This window comes from Vigna unguiculata, chromosome 6, assembly GCF_037176805.1.
Source record: "Vigna unguiculata cultivar grain cowpea cultivar isolate G323 ecotype 2 chromosome 6, ASM3717680v1, whole genome shotgun sequence".
NCBI lineage: Eukaryota > Viridiplantae > Streptophyta > Magnoliopsida > Fabales > Fabaceae > Vigna > Vigna unguiculata.
Window position 1 is genome coordinate 35,373,030 of NC_140797.1, and position 24,036 is coordinate 35,397,065.

At 32.7% G+C, this 24,036-nt stretch overlaps 1 protein-coding gene across 1 annotated transcript; it reads right to left on the minus strand.

The window, feature by feature from the left end:
- Positions 1 to 17,688: 17,688 nt before the first annotated feature.
- LOC114186967 (DNA sliding clamp PCNA) lies at positions 17,689 to 19,569 on the minus strand. The gene is made up of 4 exons (XM_028075055.2): positions 19,174 to 19,569; positions 18,416 to 18,568; positions 18,238 to 18,335; positions 17,689 to 18,130 (listed from the first exon to the last, which is right to left on the minus strand). The coding sequence occupies exons 1-4, from the start codon at positions 19,490 to 19,492 to the stop codon at positions 17,903 to 17,905; spliced, it is 798 nt and encodes a 265-aa protein (XP_027930856.1). The 5' UTR covers positions 19,493 to 19,569; the 3' UTR covers positions 17,689 to 17,902.
- Between the last annotated feature and the right edge of the window lie 4,467 nt (positions 19,570 to 24,036).

Here is a 24,036-nt window from a genome sequence, read left to right on the forward strand (position 1 = left end):
TGTATCAAATATATAAAATATATAAAATATGTGATATATAAATATTGAATAATAATTTTTAAAAATATTATAAATATATAAAAACATAATAAATATATAAATATTATTAAATAAATTAAAAAAAATATTTAACATCATCATAAAAATTATAAATTATTATGTATTAAAGTTTTATAAATTTGATATTTTATTTATAGATAGTTATATATTTAAAGTTGTCAATATTATCATCACAAAAATATTAATATTTTATAAATTAGATATTTTATTGATAAATATTTTAAAATATTAAACACGAATACATAAATTAATTTGAAGTATTAGCATATGAAAGCTTTATGCTTTGCCTCGTGATTTCTTGGTGTTGATGACTAATAATTTCGGAAAAAAAATAATGCACTTAAATTTTTATTTAATCATTATTAATTATAAATAAATAAATTGAAATTAGCATATGTTTTAAATAATATGAAAAAATTTGATTCTTTTTTGTGTTTATATATTTACATCCATTTATCACGTTTAAATATCACTTTTAAAAAATATATATATTTTTATTCTTCATAAGTTAATATTTAAGTTCGTAATTACTGAAAGGAAGATATATGACAATTAAGTCATAATTAAAAATAAATTATAAAAAATACATAAGCTTAATTAGACGGATGATTTCCATTTTAATGAAGATGTGTCAATTTGGTCTTCGTTTTTAACAAATATTTCAATTACCAAAAGTGTCTTAATCAGGTATTTTTAAAAAAATTATTAATAATGTTAACAATGTGTCAATATGTAATACTTTAAAATTTTGTTTTAATCTTTTTTTAAATTACCACATGTCAAGTTCTTGATGTGATACATGACATTGTCCGTGTCATGTGGCAAGGCAATGCCCTGTGGTGTCAGTGTCATTATCAAGTCATTGTCTTAATTTTAATTTAGTGTTCACATCTGTCTTTTTTATTCAATTTAATATTCATATATGTCTTTTTATTCAATCTAATCCTAATTTTTTTTTTCAAAATAAAGCAATATTGTCTCTCTTTTAGATTTTAAACCAAATTTATTATTTATATAAATGTTATATTGATTTTTTTTATTGAAAATGATGTTTTAACATATTACATTTTTTCTTAATTGTTAACCAAAGTTTTATTAATCATGACTTTTTATCACTAAATTTTAATATAAATATTTTCTTAATAGTTAACCCAAGTTTTGTTAATTATGAATTTTACCACTAAATTTTAATATAAATATAAATACTTAAACTCGTAAAGCATTTTCAATAAAAAAAATCAGTATAACATTTATATAAATAATAAATTTGGTCTCAAATATAAGAGAGATGCAATATTGCTCTATTTTGAAAAAGAAAAGGATTAAATTGAATGAAAATAACATATATGGAAACTAAATTGAATCAAAATAACATATATGGGACTAAATTGAAATCAAGACAATGACACTTTAGGAGTGACACTAACATATGGCATTGTCTTGTTGTCACATGACACTGACAATGTCATCTGTCACACCATAGACTTGACACATGACAATTTAAAAAAAAAAATTAAAAAAATCACAATTGAGACGCAACTGAAACGTTTTTAAAAGCAGAAACAAAATTGACACGGTCCTACCAAAGTATGGATCATCCAACTAATTAAACCAAACATATAATAATTAATTTTTTTCATGTTTATAAAAGATTATTAAACAAAAAGACTTGAGATAAAAAAAATATAAAACTAATATTTCAATATTAAATGAGAGAAAAAAGTTATTTTTTTTTCAAAATAAATTAGAACGAACATATTTAACTTTTTTTCTTTCAGAAATATGAAAACCATATAGAAAAGTAAAAGACAAACAAAAATGATAAATAAATCAAAAGACAAAAAAAGAAAGAATTAAAAAAAATCTTAATCCTTTTTTTATTCTTTATTATAATTTACTTTTATATTTTACTACTTATTTATATTAAATAACATATTTTATAAAAAAATATGCCTAATTTAATTTCTATAAATTCTTATTATAAGTTTAGGGAGTACACAGCGTCCCCGACCTCCAAGAAGATGTATACTAGTACCAATGAATAGTGTTAAAAATTCACATGTCCCAAATGTCAGGTGGGTCACCAATTTATTGGACTCACACTGATTTATTTAAGAAAAATAAAATAAGTTTTTTTTATGGGTTCCTAGTCCATTATGCAATTTAAATATGTAACCCTTGCATCAGGTTCAGGTTTGTCATGAGAGACAAAGAGAGTGAGACAAAGAGAGAAGTTGTGAGTGTCATTGGTGAGAAGCCATAAGAGAGATTGAAGAAGAAGAAAAGAAGTTACCTTGGAGAAAATGTTTGATTCCTCATCTCATACATTGAGGTTCTTTCTATTGTTTATTTAAGGTACCCATTGGGGTTTGTTATCCACCTTGTTGATGAAGAGGATAGTGCTCTGTTGATCCTTGGAATCTCCAAGAGAACTTGTGGTGTACCCATTAATTTTTATTAGTGGAAATTTTTTTGGACAAGGTCCCGTGGGTTTTTTTCTCCATATTGAGGGTTTTCTATGTTAAAAGTTTTGGTGTTTGCTGGTTCCTCCCTTCTCTATTTGATGCATGTTCTTATTTTGCATATTATTTATTTAGGAAAGATTTGATCTAGATTTTGCTTTCGCGCTTGGTTATCTATTATTTTTTAGATCTTCCCAACAACTTGTATCAGAGCTCTGATTAGGGGCTTTGATTTGTGCTTTGAAAGTGGGAGATAATGATGGTGCAGGAACCATGATTAAATTGGATTTTACAAATTATTCAATATGAAAATCTCGCATGGAAGTTTTGTTATTTTGTAGATACCTGTATGATCCTATGGAGGAAAAGGGTGTTAAACCAACTGGTAAAACTAATGGAGATTGGAAGAAGATAAATAGGAAGACTATTGGTGTGAACAGACAATGGATAGATCAATCTATTTATCATATGTGTCAGGTGAGACTATTGCTTACAATTTATAGAAGAGATTAAGTGAGTTGTTTGAGTCTAAAAATTCCTTGAACAAGGCCTTCCTTATTAGGAATATAGTAAACTTAAAATACAAGGATGGTTCCTCAATGGCAGAGCACTTGAGCAGTTTTCAGAATATGGTCAATCAATTTATCACAATGGAGTTTGTATTAGATGATAAGTTATTAGCATTGTTGTTGCTTAGCTCATTACTAGACAACTGGGAGACTTTGGTGGTATCTTTAAGTAACTCTGTAACTCTGCTCCTAATGGAAATTTGACTTTTGACATGGTCAAAGATAGCCTCTTAAATGAAGGAATTAGAAGGAAGGGTAGTAATAAGGTTATCTCTTTTTCTCAAAATGAAGCGTTAGTTATGGAGTCAAGAGGAAAAAATATGTACAGGAATTCTCATAAATTCAATAATTGTTCTTAGATATTTGATGATCATTCTCAAAGATTTAATGATCGTAGTAAGTCAAGAGGGAAGTCAAAGCCAAAGACAAATATCACATGTTTCCATTGCAATAAACCAAGACATATGATTAAAGATTGTTGGTTCCTCAATCGAGAGAAGTCAAGGGATAGAGGAAATAATTACAATAAAAGAGAAGATAAAGATGAAACCACTACTATTGCAGTTGTGTCTGATGGTGAAGTTGTCATTGTTTATGAAGATGACTCTATTAATCTCACCAACCAGGAGTATGAATGGGTTGTTGATTTTGCTGCCTCATTTCATGTTACACCACATTGTGATTACTTCACATCCTATACTGTTGATGACTTTTGGCATGTGAAGATGGGAAACCAAGGGATAAGCAAGATTGTTGGCATTGGAGATATTTGGTCGGAGACTAATATTGGTTGCAAGTTGCATTTGAAGAACGTCAAACACATCCCGGATATTCGCCTAAGCTTGATCTCTGTCCAAGTACTTGATAATGATGGTTACCATAATTTCTTTGGTGATGGAAAATGGAAGTGCACTATAGGGAACATGGTGGTAGCAAAAGGAGAAAAGTGAAATACTCTTTATTAGATAACAACAAAGTTCTCTACACCTCAAGTAAATGCAGTTGAGGATTGTTCCATAGAGCTATGGCATAAACGGCTTGGTCACTTGAGTGAGAAGGGCCTTGCTACACTTTCAAGACAGGGGTTACTTTTTGTTAAAGGTACATCTCTTGAAACTTGTTCTGATTTTCTTTTTGGTAAACAACATAGAGTTTCTTTTCGCACTTATCTTCCACATAGAAGACCACATGTTTTAGATTTAATTCACACTGATGTTTACACTATGGGTGATAAATCCATTAGTGGTTGCTCTTATTTTGTCACTTTTATTGATGACCATTCTAGAAAGGTTTGGGATTTTGTTTTGAAGTCTAAAGACCAAGTACTTGATGTATTCAAGCATTTACATGCAAGTGTTGAAAGAGAAACAGACAAACTATTCAAGTGTGTTAGAGCAGATTATGGTGGTGAGTACATGGTCCTTTTGAGAATTATTACAAGGAGCATGGCATCAAGCTTGAGAAGACAGTTCCAAAGACACCTCAGCATAATGGAGTTGCGAAGAGAATGAACCTCAGATGCATGCTCTCTCATGCAAAATTGCTTAAAGCGTTCTAGGGTGAGGCATTGAGAATGCAGTGGACTTGAATAACCTTTCTCCATCCATTCCTCTTAATGGTGATGTTCTTGAGAGGATGTGGAAGGGGGAAAATGTTTCCTATAATCATTTGAGAATGTTTGGTTGTAAAGCATTTATTCACATCCCTAGAGATGAAAGGTTTAAGCTTGATGGGAAGTCTAAATAGTGCATCTTCCTTGGTTATGGTCGTGATGACTTTGGTTTCAGATTTTGGGATCCAGTTGACAAGAAAATTGTTAGGAGTCGAGATGTTGTTTTTCTTGAGGACCAAATCATTGAAGATATTGAAAAGAAAGAAAAGTCAAAACAGGTTACTTATGGGTTCATTAATGATGAGCTTGAACCTCCTGCCACAATTGTTGATCATGGGGGAGATGTGAATGTAAATGTGGAGAATGCAGTTGATATGCCTAAGACTGAAGATAATGAACTGACTGAAGTAGCACCTCCTGAACCACTTGTAGAGCCTCTTTTGAGAAGATCTACTAGAGAAAGAAATCCCTCACAAAAATATTCCCCTCATGAGTTTGTGTTGTTGACTAATGGGGGGAGCCTAAATGTTATGAAGAAGTTATGTTGCATAAAGAGAAAGATAAGTGGTTCAAAGTCATGCAAGAGGAGATGAAATCATTGCATGAGAATCACACTTTTGAATTGGTGAACCTGCCTCAAGGTAAGAGAGCATTGAAAAATAAATGAGTGTTTAAATTGAAATCAGAAGAGAATAACTCACAACCAAGGTACAAGGCATGGTTGGTTGTGAAGGGCTTTGGTCAAAAGAAGGGTATTGATTTTGAAGAGATATTTTCACCCATGGTTAAAATGTCTTCAATCATAGTTGTACTTGGTTTGGCAGTAAGTTTAAATTTAGAAATTAACCAACTTGATGTGAAAATAGCCTTCCTTCACGATGACTTAGAGGAAGATATTTATATGGTACAACCTGAAGGTTTTGCAATCAAAGGAAAAGAAAATTTTGTTTGCAGATTGAGAAAGAGCTTGTATGGGCTCAAACAAACTCCAAAGCAATGGTATAGAAATTTTGATTCCTTCATGATGGATCACGTGTATGATAAAACTTATTCTGATCATTGTGTTTTTGTGAAGAAATTTCCTAATGGAAAATATATTATTCTCTTGCTATATGTTGATGACATGTTGATTGTTGGTCATGATAAAAATGACATTCAAAGTCTTAAAAGAGAGTTAAGCAAGTCCTTTGCAATGAAGGATTTGGGTCCTACAAAATAAATCTTTGGCATGAAAATTGTTCGTGATAGGAAGAACGAAAAATTGTGGCTATTGCAGCAAAAATATATTGAAAAGGTATTAGAGAGATTTAATATGAAAAATTTTAAGCCTGTTACTCCACTTGCATGTCACTTCAAGTTGAGCTCAAAGGATTGTCCTACAAATGAGTATGAGAAAGAAGAAATGCAAAAGATTCCATATTCATCTGCAGTTGGTAGTTTGATGTATGACATGGTGTGTACAAGGCCAGACATTGCTCATGTTATTGGTGTTGTGAGTCGTTTCCTTACTAATCCTGGAAAAGAGCATTGGCAAGTTGTGTAGATATTTAGGTATCTCAAAGGTACTTCTAGAGTTTGTTTATGCTTTGGAAGTGTTAAGCATGTGTTGAATAGTTACACAGATGCAGACATCGTTGGTGATGTGGATTCTAGAAAATATACTTTTGTCTATATGATGACTTTTGTTGGGGGAGCAGTGTCATGGCAATCCAGACTACAAAAATGTGTTGCTCTATCTTCTACAAAGGCAGAATATATTGCTATTACAGAAGTTGCTAAGGAGCTCTTGTGGATGAAAAAATTCCTAAAAGAGTTGGGATTATCACAAGAAAAATATGTTTTGTATTGTGATAGTCAAAATGCAATCCATCTTAGCAAGATCTTAACTTTTCATTCAAGGTCAAAGCATATTGATGTCCAATATCATTGGATACGGGATGCATTAGAGGTGAAACAATTGTCATTAGAGAAAATCCATACTGATCAGAATGGGTCAGATATGATGACAAAGATCTTACCTACAGGAAAATATGTTATATGCAAGGAGAAAGTCAGTTTGGTTGATTATGGCTCCAATTAATTGTTGAGGGTAGGGATGGCAACGGGTCGGGTCGGGCATGGATAGTGCCTACCCGCAACCCGACCCGCAAAAAAAATCCCCCCGCTACCCGCCCGTTTACTCGCCGAGTATCCGTTTAAAAAATACCCGCGGATATTTTTAAAATCCACAGGTACCCATGGATACCTGATACCCGCAAATATTTAAAAAATATATATATTTTACGAATTTTTTAATATAAAATTATAAAAATTAAATATAAATTAAATTAAATTATAATTATAATTATAATTAAATTTGACATAATAAAATATATTGTTAATATTAATTTTAATTAAATTTAACTTAATAAAATATAATTTTAATTTTAATTTTAATTTTTTACGGGTAACGGGTACCCGCGGGTACAGATAGTATGATACTCATACCCGACCCGTTTATAAGCGGGTATTAAAATACCCACTACCCGCTACCTGTGGGTAATAAATACCCGCGGGTACTAACTATCCGCCGCGGATTTTATCTGCAGATATCCGCGGGCACGGGTATTTATCTCATCCCTAGTTGAGAGGGAGATTTGTCAGGTGGGTCACCAATTTATTGGGCCCACACTGATTTAGTTAAGAAAAATAAAATAAGTTTGTTTATGGGTTCTCAGTCCATTATGCAATTTAAATTTGTAACTCTTGCATCAGGTTTGTCATGAAGAAAAACAGAGTGAGACAGATAGAGAAGTTGTGAGCGCCTCTGGTGAGAAATCATGAGAGAGATTGAAGAAGAACAGAAGTTACCTTAGAGAAAATGTTTTATTCCTCGTCTCATTTATTGAGGTTCTTAGTAGTGGAAGTTTTTCTAGACAAGGTCCCGTGAGTTTTTCCTCTATATTGAGGTTTTTCTACATTAAAAGTTTTGGTGTTTGTTGGTTTTTCCCTTCTCTATTTTATGCATTTTATTATTTTACATATTATTTATTTAGAAAATATTTGATCTGGATTATACTTTCGCGTTTAGTTATATGTTATTTTTGAGATCTTTCCAACACTAAATAAGGTTCACGTTCCACCAAGATATAAATAAATTGGTAAAATGAAATAAATAGAAAATAAAGTTCAAAATAAATGTATTTAATTGTATATTTGAGTAAAAAAACAAGAAATAAAGTTATTGTGCAAATGATCAATTAGGTTTATAAAAAGTTAAATTTTATTCTAACTCATTGGTACAGGAATAAAACGGTCTACCCATGAGTATGATTTTCTTAGAAATAAAACATATCTAAATAAGCATTCAGATTACAGTTATAAAAAAACATGATCTGTGGAAATGTGAAAGGAATAATTGTAAGAATTGAAAGATAAGTTGCCGTGGAGCTATTTTTATCTAATTAAAATATTTAATTGACACTTGTCCTTGTTAGGAGCATGGACGAGAGAAACATGTGAGTTAAAAATTAAGAATATTCAGCAATTGGGAATCAAAACCATAATGTAATTGTTGAGGGGACAGGTCTCACACAACCCATCGGGTGTAAAAAGAATCAAATCTTATAAAATGACGTGTAAGAAGGATCAAAGAGGTTGAAACAATGCATCATATTTTATAAGATGGTGCAAGAGAGTTGCTCTACGAGACAAATATGTAACTCATTAGAAGTTGATCATTTATCCCTTGTTCAATGATCCAAAGAAAAGTGAAAACAATATATTCAACACTAATCGAGAAATAATAATTGAAATAGAGGACTAAAAAACAATCAGAAGGAAGGACATAGCCAATGTGAATTCAAGCAATGAAGAGCAAACTGCAGAGGTTGTGGTAAGTCAAACAGTTAGCCAAAATGCATTTTGAATGCAAACTAGAAGTGGTCATGTTGATGCTTATGTTGGGCAGCACACATGCATTTAGAAGGAAATTTTAATGGAGCAAGGTGACATGCATTTTCTGAGCGAAAGGAAATTTTGAAAGAGGAGTAATGACTTGCATCTACATCAACCACCTTTCAAGATGCCAGCCACAAAACACATAGCTGAAAAACACAGTTCCACCGCGTGTAGGTCTATGAACACATCAACCCAAATGCAAACTACCGTGCCTCACTTCAATTTTCCTTATCCAAAATCATAAAAGACTTTTCAAGACTTATTATTTTTATGATCCCACCAGAGTCTTATTAACTCCACTCCTAGGTTTGTAATTTCAATGATAGCCGATGAGAACTCCCCCTTGTGTTTCAGAATTCACCTAATTGAAAACATAACTCTTGAAACACCACCTCCACCTAACTTCTCACGCATCACCCATTTCCCCTCTCACCTCTCTCATTCCCTTTATCCCCAAAACCCCTTTCCTCAATCAACCCTTTCCTCTACCTACCTCATAAAAATCCTCTCTTTTCAAATTTCACCCCAAGAACAAACACAAAAACAAAAAGTAGCACCACATTAACACGACAATGAAGGTTTCGGTGTCGAGAAAGCTGTTCACAGCAGGCTTATAAGCTTCTGGTACGCCTCCAGCATGGAAGCGTTGCTGCTGAACAAATACCTTCTCAACAACCACGGTTCAGGTACCCATATTTCTTACGCTATGCCACATGTTGCAGGCGTTATGATTATACATGATCACTTCTTTCTCTATTTTATATCAAAAGTAATGTTTTTAAATTTAGAAATTATATTGTAAATAGTATCAATGGATGATTAAGGAGTAAAATGAAGTTGTGATATGGTTGTTTGTACGTTTAAATGCGGTTAATTGGTATATATTATTGTCTTCTGTGCAACAAAATTTTGATGTGATGCAGAAAATTTGATGGTATATGTATGCGGTGTTAATTTGGTGATGTTTGAGCGGATTTAAGTGTTTATAGAGTATGTAAAGACTTTCGTTTGTTTCTTTTTGAAAATTCTTTTTAAATATGTTGTTTTCTGAATTAGTTTTAGCATGTTAATTTTGAGAATGGGTGAAATAGTCTTAGTTTGGAAAAAGTAATTAGGTAATTCAAGATCATCAATTGTATATGATCTTAACCAGTATCGAAGATTATTTGTTCTAATGTTTAACTTGGTAGGTTGTTTGTCATAAATATAAATGAAATTGGGGTTGTGGTTGGAGTAACAAGCTATAATTCATTACTTTATTCAAATACTAGATTAAAATTACATTTCTTAAGTGAAAATAAGATAGGGATTACCCTTTTCTTTTTACTTTTCATTTAAGTGCTACTATTCGTTCAAGCGATAATTTTAATAAAGTTCATTTAATTATTTGCTCAGTAAATTTAATAATTTTATGACTTGGATTGATATTATATCAATGTGATTATTATCAAAACGTAGATGGAATGAAGATTTGTGAAGTGAAATTTAGTCTCATTTAATATTTTTTATGTAATGTAGACATATTCTTTGGTAAAAAAAAATCTATTATACTGTTATATAGTAGTAGTTAATATAGTGAATATACACCAAATAGAGGCATAGAATAAAATAGAGCTGTAACTTTATATTTTTCATATGGAAAACGATTGTTTAACAAAGTGAATGTTACAAACTTTTTGACAAAGTGACGTGGCATGTATTAAAAGATTTTTTTTAGTTAAAAAATGGAAACCGCACGTGTGAGAGAGAAAATGAAGAATAGGGACGTGGGTTCAAAAAAAGGATTGTATTTCACAGAGCTGCTCCCGCGTGCTAGAGTTCATTTTTGGACTCTCTTAAAGCTCTTCTTTCCTAGTGATACACAACCATTCTCCTCCAAATTTCCATCGCTCAAAATTTTCGTTGTATTTACCGAAACCCATTACCGTTGCACATCGAATCCCACCTACACGAAAGCAGTTCGTCCGGACGGTGGTAGACGAAATCGCAGCGGAACGTTGCCGACGGTGGTTGACGGAGAGCATTGAAGTTACAGATTAGCATTTTCGATTATAAATCAATTTGGGGGCTAGGGTTTTGATTGAAATCATGGCTTCTTGGAGTGGAATGTATTTTTGGGGTTTAGGGTTTTCATCTGAAACTGATGTGCTCCTTGTGATATTTGTGACAGCTTCGTGCCATTGCCGGTGGTGAGACGAATGCTTTGACGTAGTACCATGTTTGTTTAATGTTTAAATGTTTAGGATTTCAACTTTTAATTAAGTCACAAACACTAAGTACTTATATGGCAAACGCAGTTAGTCTTATTGAACAACATGTTTTTGTTATTTCCGTGCAGTATTAGGTCTATGCATGTTGTGGGCTGTAAATATGGGAAGGACATAAAGTTCAAAAATAATTTGGTTTGCCTAAGGCTGCAACTTTAAATGACAATCAATAACTACCTATATGGCTAACACTTTAAAGATTTTTGCACAACAAGGTTTCACGGACATGTGGCAACTTCATTTGCATTTTCTTTTCACTAAACTGTAGTAATAAAAAATCAGTACAACTTTGTTGGTGTGACCTATGTAAATGGAAAGCACATCAAGATCCAAAGTAATTTGGTTTCATAAAGGATGCAACTTTAAATGGCAATCAAGAACTACCTAAATGGCAAACGCACTTAGATGTTTTGCACAACAGCTTTTCACCGACAGGTGGGAACTTTATTTGCAATTTCTTTTCACCAATCTATTTATTAAAAAATAATTACAACTAATTTTGTGTAACCAAAATATGGGAAGGACATAAAGTTCAAAAAGAATTTGGGTTGACTAAGGCTGCAACTTTTAATGGCAATCACTAACTACCTATATGGCGAACACTTTAAAGATTTTTGCACAAGAAGGTTTCACGGACATGTGGCAACTTCATTTGCATTTTCTTTTCACTAAACTGTAGTAATAAAAAATCAATACAACTTTGTTGGTGTGACCTATATAAATGGAAAGCACATCAAGATCCAAAGTAATTTGGTTTCATAAAGGATGCAACTTTAAATAGCAATCAGGAACTACCTAAATGGCAAACGCACTTAGATGTTTTGCACAACAGCTTTTCACCGACACGTGGGAACTTTATTTGCAATTTCTTTTCACCAATCTATTTATTAAAAAATAATTACAACTAATTTTGTGTAACCAAAATATGGGAAGGACATAAAGTTCAAAAAGAATTTGGTTTGACTAAGGCTGCAACTTTTAATGGCAATCACTAACTACCTATATGGCGAACACTTTAAAGATTTTTGCACAACAAGGTTTGACGGACATGTGGGCAACTTCATTTGCATTTTCTTTTCACTAAACTGTAGTAATAAAAAATCAGTACAACTTTGTTGGTGTGACCTATATAAATGGAAAGCACATCAAGTTCCAAAATAATTTGGTTTCATAAAGGATGCAACTTTAAATGGCAATCAGGAACTACTTAAATGGCAAACTCCCTTAAATGTTTTGCACAACAGCTTTTCACCGACAGGTCAGAAATTTATTTCAAACTTTTTATTACAAAAACAGTACAACTTTTTTTGTGTAACCAACATATGGGAAGCATATAAAGTTCAAAAATAATTTGCGAAGACTAAGGCTGCAACTTTAAATGGCAATGACAAAGTACTTAAATAGCAAACGCTGTAAAGGGTTGTGCACAAATTGTCCTCAGGTGCCCATTTGAATTGGAACAAAATTTAACCAGGGATACATGTCTAACTTTCTTTTCCAAATATTAGTGCATCATTTATGTGCCTGGGTATGTCCTTCACACATTTTGGAAAAAAGAAATTCAAATTTCAGTTGGAGATTACAGTGGTAGACATTGACAACTTAAATGGTAAATGAAGTTATTGTTTTTGACCAATATAGATGTACATATTTGTGACACATAAAACCTCATAAATGACACTAATTTGGTCAACACAAAGTATATATCTTATACATAGTAAGTAGTTGAACATAATATTGTAGCAGAAGCTCTAACTGATGTCCCATAACAAGGTCTTGCAATGTCATAATAACATAAATACATCAACTATTTTGTCCACAAATTTGAAAAAAACAAGTACACACATCTATTTACGAAATTTTTGTCTCTGATATGTGGCAAATGGAGTTCGAATTCTTGCACTCTTCAAACGTAATCGTGGTTGATGCTTCATTCGATCATACATATTGCTTTCTTCACATTCATTTGTGTCTTCATTATCAAACTCTGTTGCTTTTTGAACTTTCTCATCATGGTCCATATCTTTACCAAAAACGGAATAACTGTGTTGACCACTGCAACAACCGTTGACATCCGCAACACCATCGCCACTTATGTCATCAAAATACTCATGACTTTGATGGGAACGCCCTTCAGATCCCTCATTAAATTCACCTGTCCTATCAGCAATATGCCTTTTCAATTCCTTCAGTTGAGCTTCTAGTTCATCAATGAGCTATTCTTGTTGATCTACCGCAAGTTCTAACCCATCGTTGTTTGTCACGTCTGCCTTCTTAGCAAAACCACGACCAAAGGCTTCAAAAGCTTCTCTAACAATTAGATAACCAAACTCTTCTGGTGAGGCAACTACATCAAAAACAACCTGCATACCATTCCAAAATCAAGTAAAAAATCAATGCATGTAATAAATAAACCATGTAATAATTACAAAAACATAAATAACTGAATTGAAAATTACCAAATTCTTATTGAAACTTCGACTGATGACAAAATCACCCACTTTCACATTCATCCAATGCAAAACATGTAGGAATTTGGTTGACAAACATCGACCTTTTTGGGACCACATAAGCAGATGGTCATAAGCCCATAACTACAAAACATATGAATGAAGAAGATTTGTCGATCAACAACCAATATTATAACATCATTCAAGTAAAGTAAACACTAAATCAAAAATTCATACCTGTAGCAAATATACACATCCATCTACATGGAAGTGTCTTTTAGTTCCACCACTCTTAAACAAGAAAGAAGCACGACATATGCTCCCAACCAAGTATTCATACACAACAACACCCCAATTCAAATTTCCAAGACCTTCAATATCATCTACCAGCTTAAACAGAATTGGGAAAACCCTACCAATACGATTTGGCAACAAAAATTCACAAATGCCTAACAATATATAAACTCTACAAAACTCAAGTACAGAAATTTCTTTCCTATTTCGCATTAGGAAGTCATACAACGTGCTTAAGTCGACGTTCTTACTTTGAAACATTTTCCTACAATTACTCTCCACTTCGATTTCGTTTAAATTGAATTTTAGACCAACCACCCTAAGACCAAGACCTACACAAACATCCAATAAAGAAAATCGAACTAATTGGGATCTAATTTGAAAACATCCACTCTTTTCATCCCATCTAGAACATAATTTACTAAGAAGGTTTCTAGACAATTTCGTAGGCTCCTTCAACATTGTTAACCATCCGAAACATGTCCCTTCAATAAATAATTTTTGCTCTGCTGTTAACTGGTTGTTAATACATGCAAGATATTTTGTTCCACAAGAATGCCTCAAATGTATCTGCAAAGAAAATTAAACAGCTACACTAATGGGACTTATTAAAATGTCAAATACAAATCAAATGTATGGTAACGCTATTCATACCTTATTCTCAATGGAGTCATTACCTTGTTGCATATCCATACTTAGTAGAGTTATCAACAAACACTCACTAACGCCCTAAAACCTAAAAATGACCACACAGAAAACCAATCATAAAAACCAATAAAACACATCACCAAAACGGATAAAACACACAACACCACATGATCAAATAAAGTAATCAAACTAATAAAACAAGGTATTAAACCACCGGCAATGGCACGAAGCTGTCACAGATATCACAAGGAGCACGTCAATTTCGGATGAAAACCCTAAACCCCAAAAATACATTCCACTCCAAGAAGCCATGATTCCAATCAAAACCCTAGCCCCCAAATTGATTTATAATCGAAAATGCTAACCTGTAACTTCAATGCTCTCCGTCAACCACCGTCGGCAACGTTCTGCTGCGATTTCGTCTACCACCGTCGGGACGAATTGCTTTCGTGTAGGTGGGATTCGATGTGCAACGGTAATGGGTTTCGGTAAATACAACGAAAATTTTGAGCGATGGAAATTTGGAGGAGAATGGTTGTGTATCACTGGGGAAGAAGAGCTTTAAGAGAGTCCAAAAATGAACTCCAGCGCGTGGGAGCAGCTCTGTGAAATACAATCCTTTTTTTGAACCCACGTCCCTATTCTTCATTTTCTCTCTCACACGTGCGGTTTCCATTTTTTAACTAAGAAAAATCTTTTAATACATGCCACGTCACTTTGTCAAAAAGTTTGTAACATTCACTTTGTTAAACAATCGTTTTCCTTTTCATATTTTAATACATTTATTTTCTAAGTAGAGACGGGTATTAAATAATAAAAAATATTATTTTGTGACTTAAGTTTTAATATAAAAAATAATTATTTTTCATATATACTTTTCTTCTCAGCACAACAATTTCAGTCTCATTACATTGCATTAAACATACATGGCATCATAAGTTATGCTTTAAGAAGTAAATCAATCAATCAATCATGGAAAATACCAAGTAATTTAAACAATTTTCCTGTTAATTTAGCTTAAGCTAAAGAAGCTAAAGAGCTCTCGCTCAAGCCAAGAACTCTCGCCTGGGCGAACTTGCAAAAGAAAGCACTACGAGTTCTCACTTAAACTAACCCATCTCGCTTAGGTGAGATTACTCTCGCTTAGGTGAAAGGCCATCGCTCAAGCGACAACTCGAGACAGAGAATATGGATGAGTTTCTGTTATTCTCGCTTAGGCGAGAGCTTCTCTCTTAGGCAAAAGCTTCTCGTTTGGGCGAAAAACCTCTCGCTTATGCGAGAACAACAAATCCCCACCTGTGCTCACGCATGTGAAACCAACAACCAGTGCAAAAACAATACGCCATTCAATGCAAACATCAATCCAACACATAACACACATACAAGAGTTAAAACAAGCAAATCACTTCGAAAATGATTAAATCATAGCTTCCCTTACTTTTGACTGAAAGCTAAACTTTAGGAGGAGAAAACCCTTTGTGGGAAGGCACCTAGACCTGGAATAACTTAAGAAGCTGAAAACAGAGCATAGGGGATGAAAATGAGACCATGACAAAGATCAACTTAAAACCAGAGCTTAGGAACTGAAAACAGAAAAGGAACACAGGTTGGAGATTGACTTACACAGAGGAAATAAACTAGCTCAGAGGAAGGAGGGTTTCGCCGCCCTAACTCAACTTCTACTTTAGAAAGAAAAAAAGGAAGTGAGATGTTTTAGTTTGAGAAGACAAAATGAACAGTAAAGGCAACTAGATTCCTGAGAACAAAAGTGGTTGACTATGAACCTTACTCTCTAAAGTTAGGCCCATAAACTTATAATAAAAGTAAACTTTACAATTTAAATATAATTTATAATTGTTTTCTTCATAAAAAAAAATCCCACTCTATGGTTAATAAACTTTTTACATGTCATTTTTAATTAATGCTACCTACCAATATTTCCCACTTATTGAATGAAACATTAATGCAAACTAATATTTAGAGGCTCTATAATTCATTACTTTATTCAAATATCATGGGGGTATCACCATTGTTGACAAATCTGATATAAATCCCGGATAGTTTTCGACTTAGGAATCTAATAAGTTTCCTTTCTGGCTCCATCTCGTTTGAAAGTCAAATATTCAGAGAGAAAGAATAGCTTGCCAATATAGATTTGGTAAATACACAATGTCATAATCACTTCCGTCCAGAAAATCAATAACCTAGCCGACGGATTTTTCATATTACATTAACAGCCCTGAATCCTGCTAGGCAAATCTTAGCTCACTGTAATCCGTTTTTTCAAAACATGACTCCCTAAAGAGTGATTCTACTTGCATCGTCTTTTTCTCTCACACCCATTATATATATTTTTTTCTTTCTTACATTTCAAAAAGTAATTCCCAGTATCCTAGAAACTAATTTATGGAATGTAAAAAAGCGAGGCGGCGGAACCAGAAAAAAAGTGATGCAAAAAGAACTTCCCCTCAGAAAAAACTTCATGTTCTCGCTATCAAATAAACTCTGGCCTTTATAACAGACCCATTCCCAAGCTTCCAGGGCTAACGGGAAACCCTACAACTTGACCAGCAGACACTCGAACTTTGCAGGCATTGTATTTGAACACTGCTGCAGATTGAATGAGTGTCATCCGTATTCCACAACATAGTACCTGAGATTTTTTGGCCAGGTCGGTGCTGAAATGATTTCTTTGGCTTCTCAGGGAAAAGATGAATTCTTAGAACCTTCTTATGTACATGGCTCCGGTGGCTGTTGCTTTCCTTCTTCGAGCAAAGATGTAATTGGATTCAAAATTGCAATAGCTAGAGAAGATTCATGTATTGGGGTTTCTTTTCTTCAACTCTGCGTTGCCATATTTTGTCAAAGTGACCAATTTCCTAGTCACAAACTTTTAGTATTTACACCATTTTTAATAATAAATATTTGACATCATCCTTTTCGGATAAATGTTAATGATCTTCAAACACCACACAGGTTCCATGTTGATAATTAATGCCTAATTACTTGAAATAATTTAAAAATACTTAATGATCTTCAAACACCGCATATGTTCGATCTTCAAGCACATTTTAATTTTATAACTTGAAATAATTTAAAAATACTCAATCACTTACTATAAAAGTAGTAATATTCTAAAACCCTGCAATAGTTTCTCGTTCTTTTAACTCTTAATACTTTGACCAATAAATTTAAGCTAATTCAATTTCGCGAATTCGTACTACAGGCCCCAAATTAATACTATATTATTTAGGCAGCCTACACCTACACTTCAACTCTGTTATTTTTCATCTTATTATCATACCATATGTTTTGCTTACATAAAGCAGTATTTTGTGAACATTTTGAAAACAGATCCAAAACATTAAAAATACATCAACGGGAAAATTTGCACAGCCAATTGTTATACTATCACATTGTCCTGAACAACAAATTCTAGGCAAAATACAGTGGCCTGAGGGCAACAATAGACGTAAAATACTTGAATCCTAAATTCACTGATCACAGTTTAAGTGTCTTCAAGAGAAATGTATTAAGAAAACTACAAAGTTCAACTGAAGGAAAATCCCTAATCTCCTAACCCAACAACATCAAATAGAGATTAAACTTCAGGTTTTTCTTCTTCCTCCTCTTCTATCTTGGGGGCCAAATAGAACCGGACATAACCCATCTCAGCAACCTTGTATTCAACAACAACAGGCAACTCATTTGATAGACTTATGGAAACTGTGTTGGATAAAGGTGTTGCTTTTGTAAAAGAATTCATGTAACGCAATGCAAATGTCAATGACACTGGTTCATTCATCTCAATAACAGTTGATTCTTCAGGCTGCAAGATCAATCAAGAAATTAAAAATGCCCACTAAATAAAAAATAAAGGCGTTCGCTATGTAACAAATAGCGGAGCAAAGAGTAAAACAAAAATAGTCATCTCACCTTGTCCACAGAAGTATTTTGCCTACAAACTATGTTTGCAGATCCAATATCTCCTTTGGTGGAAAACTTCACACCCTCCTTGGTGACAGAGATGACAACTTCAACCAAAGTCACTAAATTATCAGCATAACTATCCAAATATAACAACAAAATAACAAATCAGAACAGAGCTAGTTACCAGTGTCTCCAATGCTGCTGAGATCCCTACAGATCCTTGCAAACTCAGTGGACGGCATTTTCACAATAGCATGATACTCTGCCTCCGGTATCCCAAGATGCTCGCTATCAATATCCATAAGCTTCATCTCAAAATCGGAAATTTTGTCTTGCGCTGCAAGACAACAAGACCAAATTCAAATCACGTCCCTAGAAAGTGATATTATTATGAGATCACACTCATGCAAGCACATAGCACTCTGTAACATCCTATTTTATCACTAGATATGAATACCTAGGTAACCATCATACTATCAAAGAAAACAAACATAAAGCATACCAAACCACGAAACAAATCACTACACCGCAAACCTATAAAGTCAGACCATTCGCCAAAATCGCACTCTTTGTGTAAAACCTAACAATTAACCCAAATTTAATGCATATCGAACCAAAATAGTCAGTCCATTAGTCAAGAATCACACTCTGTGTAGAAGATAAAGATTAGAAGTGAACTTCGAACTCCTCTTTGAAAATAGAAATAATTTTTCAACAAGTAATTAAAATCAAATATGACAAATAATACATGCTCAGTTTCAATTCAAGAACATGCATCTCAGTAGGTCAGCACAACAAGTTCATCAACATAACAAATCAAGCTAAATCTGCTGCTCGCGCACCAAATGCACAAAAGTAAAACCAAAACAGGATTAGAAAATAACCCTAACTCAACAAGTTCAACCGATAATTTCAAAAACGTTGGAGGAAAAAGAAACATACTAGGGCTTTCGAACATGAAAGTGACGGTGTCACCACCGTCCTCGGCTTTGATTGTGATGATGTCATCGTTACCCGCACATTTTAACATCTTAGCCATGTTGTTGAGGTTCATACCCATGGACATGTTGCGGTCACAGCGGTAGTGCTCGAAACCCTCCGATCGGAGGAGAAGTGCAACGAGGGCCACGTGGCTGGAATCCATGGCCTGAAGGGAGAAACCGGTAGACGAGCAATCGAAGTTAGCATCGGTGACTAGCTCCTTGATGGATTCAAGAACCTTCTTCAGAAGAGAACCTTGAACCAAACGGAGTTCCAACATTTTGATATTACGTAGAAAGGATTAGGGTTTGAGATCGAAAAGAAGTTTGGGGGTTTAGAGTGGAAATGAAAAGAGAGGGAAGGGAAGGGTTTTTATATAGAGAAGCTTCTGGAAGCAATTGGCGGGATTTGGGAGGATAATTGGATTCCCGCCAGGACGTTTGGTGGGATGGGCGGGGAATGGAAAAATTTTCAATTTTTTTTTACTTTTTTCACAAAGTTGAAAAACAAAATTGATATATGCAAAAATTCTAATATTTTAAAATAAAAAGAAAAAAAATGACTTTAATTTTATTTTGAATAATTGAAATTTCACGTAAGAAAATCTAATTTAGATTTTATAACACCTTATATTGGGGTAGGTTAGTTACAATGATGTATTTTATCCACAAATAATGTATTAATGTAAACGTAAGAATACGAGATTGTAATAGTGATTGGGTACATGAAATGTAAGGAAAGAATATTTGGATTTAATTTTTATTTTCATAAGCTTAGTTGGAACGTTGAATGTGTAGTTATGTGTTAATACTTTGATGTGATACATTTTTTGTGAATAATATCTTTTGGTGTTTTTTTCCTTGCAAAAATATGAGCAGGAAGTCTATGACGTTTTAGATTTTTTTTTTTACATAACTGACTCAAACAAAAAAAAGTCCATAAATATGGACTTGGCTCGACTGAGTTGTCCTTAAGTCCAAATTTTGTTTTGGCAATTACTTCCTACACCCATCATTTTTTAAATTTATTTTCCAAAATATAATAAACAATTTCGAAACTTTTATTTGAGAAAGTCAAACATCCTTTTCTTTTACAGAAAGCATTTCCTGGAAGGTTATGATTGGGGAGGGAGAAGAAATTTGATAAGATAGAGGAAACAATTGGCATCTTTTTGTTGAAGTTAAAATTTCATATTTCAAATACTCCCCCTTGTGTTTCAGAATTCACCTAATTGAAAACATAACTCTTGAAACCACCTCCACCTAACTTCTCACGCATCACCCATTTCCCCTCTCACCTCTCTCATTCCCTTTATCCCCCAAAACCCCTTTCCTCAATCAACCCTTTCCTCTACCTACCTCATAAAAATCCTCTCTTCTCAAATTTCACCCCAAGAACAAACACAAAAACAAAAAGTAGCACCACATTAACACGACAATGAAGGTTTCGGTGTCGAGAAAGCTGTTCACAGCAGGCTTATAAGCTTCTGGTACGCCTCCAGCATGGAAGCGTTGCTGCTGAACAAATACCTTCCCAACAACCACGGTTTCAGGTACCCATATTTCTTACGCTATGCCACATGTTGCAGGCGTTATGATTATACATGATCACTTCTTTCTCTATTTTATATCAAAAGTAATGTTTTTAAATTTAGAAATTATATTGTAAATAGTATGAATGGATGATTAAGGAGTAAAATGAAGGTGTGATATGGTTGTTTGTACGTTTAGATGAGGTTAATGAGGAGACAAAATGGACAGTAAAAGCAATTAGATTACTGAGGACAAAAGTGGCTGACTATAGACCTTACTCATCAGGCCCATAAACTTACAAAAAAAAAGTAAACTTTACAATTTAAATATAATTTATAATTGTTTTCTTCATACAAAAAATCCCACTCTATGTTTAATAAACTTTTTACATGTCATTTTTAATTAGTGCTACCTACTAATAAAAAATGAAAAAAAAAACATATATTAATAGTTTGAAATATTTTTATATTATCATGGAATAATATAATAACATTTTATTTTTGTAAAAAACTAGTTTTTTTGGAGTTATTTTCGTTATAAAAATATATATTAATCTTCAGAGGAGATAGTACAAAAGTAATCCAGGTTAGCAAGTTCACAATTTTAAAAAATTATATTAAATTTAATCTACTTTTAACTAAAGTTTTCTTTTAATGTTTTATTTAAACAAAAATAATTAAACTTATAGATTTTTTATAAATTACTTTCAATATTAAAATATTTAATGGTTCCAAAATATTGATTAATCATGTTTGTTTGTTTAGTGTTGTTTAAAGTTTTTTGGGGTCAAATTTTGCTACTTTTTTTTCGTTAAAATGAACAAATATTCTTTTAGAGTGATACTACTATTATTCTTCTAATTAACATGAATAAATGTTATTTTTCTAAATTTCGTTAGTTAAAAATATTTTTTCTAATAATTTTAATAAGTATGACTAATATTTTCTTTTGAGAAATCCCTTATAGCTAAGATTGATCGAAAGTAAAACTGATTTCAATAAATAACTGTAAAATAACAATCACTACCTTTGTCCTTAAAGAAACCTTGATTAAAATCATAACAAAAGAGATGTTAGGTCCATGATGTGGAGATGCTAACCAAACAAATTATGTCGAAATCAAAATTGATCCAACAAATTTACGTATTGTGTTTCAGTGTTTTTTTTTTAATTATAATTATTTAATGTTTCGTGTTTAAGTATTGTGTAGGGTGGATGTTGTCTTTAAATTAATGATATTTGAGTGTTATTTAACTGTAATTTTTTTTTTATGAAATCAATGTGACTCAAATTTTAATTTTGTAAGATTTAAATTGCTTATAAGTATTAAAAATAAAAATGATAACGTCAACTCTGTTAGAGACAATGAAAAAACAAAACTCTTTTAAAATTATTATTTAAACAGTTAAATTGTTCTCTTTTCTTACAATTTTTATACTCATAACACTCGTTTATACTTTCTTTTAGATCGATATTGTATTTTGGTTATACTTCTTTTCTTTTAACAGACGTTCGTAGTTTTGATTATATACATATAAAATCCTTTCGGACATTAGCTTAATTATTATTTATGTTTTATAATTTGTCAGGTGTTTTCTAAAAGCTGCGTATGATTGTAGTAGTCATCAAAATATTCCATTGAATAACATAAGTTTTGAGACAAGACAATCAGTAAACATTTTCATTTTATATATCTTTATTCCTTTTTGTATTTTTTTTTTCATAATATAAATTAACTTATTTTTAATAAATATATAACTTTTAACTCATTTTCTAATAAATATATATAGTAATATCCTGATTTAATAGAATAATTCTAATAAATAAAATATCACATAACTATAAATAATCAGGAGCACAAGACAGAAAACATAATGTATTAACTATTACAGTTATCCATAATACACGGAAAGAAAAACAATGTTAATAATAGGACTAAAAAGGACAATAATATTTGCAAGAGGTTGCTCACAAAGCAGAAAACTACAAAATAACAATTTATCAAGAGATGCTCAAAGAACATATTCCCACGTGCTTATTTAGACAACAACATCTTCATTACCATGATGACCATCGGGTTTTCCACATCTGCTCACACCAAATATTTGGTGATCATCACAAAAAGAAAAGCCAAACAAAAAAACAAACATCAAGAAGAAAGGGTGAGCTAGAAGAAATAATTTTTAACATATCAATAAGTAAGCAATTTATTAACATATTATAAACAGACATCTTAGTATGCACACAAGGCATGTGATGACAAACAATAAAGACTCTATAACTCAATTATTTGGATACATATAATAAGATTGGATTCACTATATGCTTGCACTTGTGATGGTCTCTACTGCTCTGCAAAACCATTACCAATGGGTTTCACCCTACCACGCACAAGGTTAATCCATGATCATCCAACGTTCTATGTGAAAATTGACGATTCTTTAGAGTTTTAGGATGCAACCTTGCTTGAATCCTTATTTGATTATATACATTACAACACCATCATGAAATCTCGCCAAGAGTTTCATGGAATTACATCTAACTCATACCATCTAGGTTTCTCACACCAAATCCACATGTAATCTCAATCATTATATTTTCATGCCAATGAACAATCAACCAGTCAATTCATGTCTCATTTCATGTCGAGCACAACATATAACAATATCACCACATTGCATTAAACATACGTGACATCATACTTCATAATATAAAACTATAAAAAAAGGTAAACAAATCAATCATGGAGAAAACACCCAGTTTAGAGAAAAGAACAACACTAAAGCATGTCCCTGCACCAATCTCGCTTAAGTTAGAAGCCCTCGCTCAAGCGACAGAATGATCTCGCTTAAGCTAGGTGTGCTCTCCTGAGCGAGAGCTCGGACTGCAGGTTTCTAGAAGTTCTCGCTTAAGCGAGACCTTCTCGCCTGAGCGAGATTACTTGTCGCTCAAAATAGAAGCTCACCGTCTCACCGTCTGAGCAACAACTCGAGCAGAAACTATAAGTGAGTTTCTGCTACTCTCGCTTAGGCAAGACTTACTCGCTTGGGCGAGAATATCAGGTTTCACCAATGTTCACGCATGCAAGCCAGATTCAAACAATACCAATCAACATTAAGTTTGTTTTCATACACACACAAACATCAAACATGAATCTCAACCATGAAACAAAACTAAAACACACAATATACATAAAAAACACGAATAAGTATAACTCCCTTTACCTTTAAACTAAAATTTGACTTAAAGAACCCTTAGTGAAGGAGCACCAGGAGGACCCATAACAACTTAAG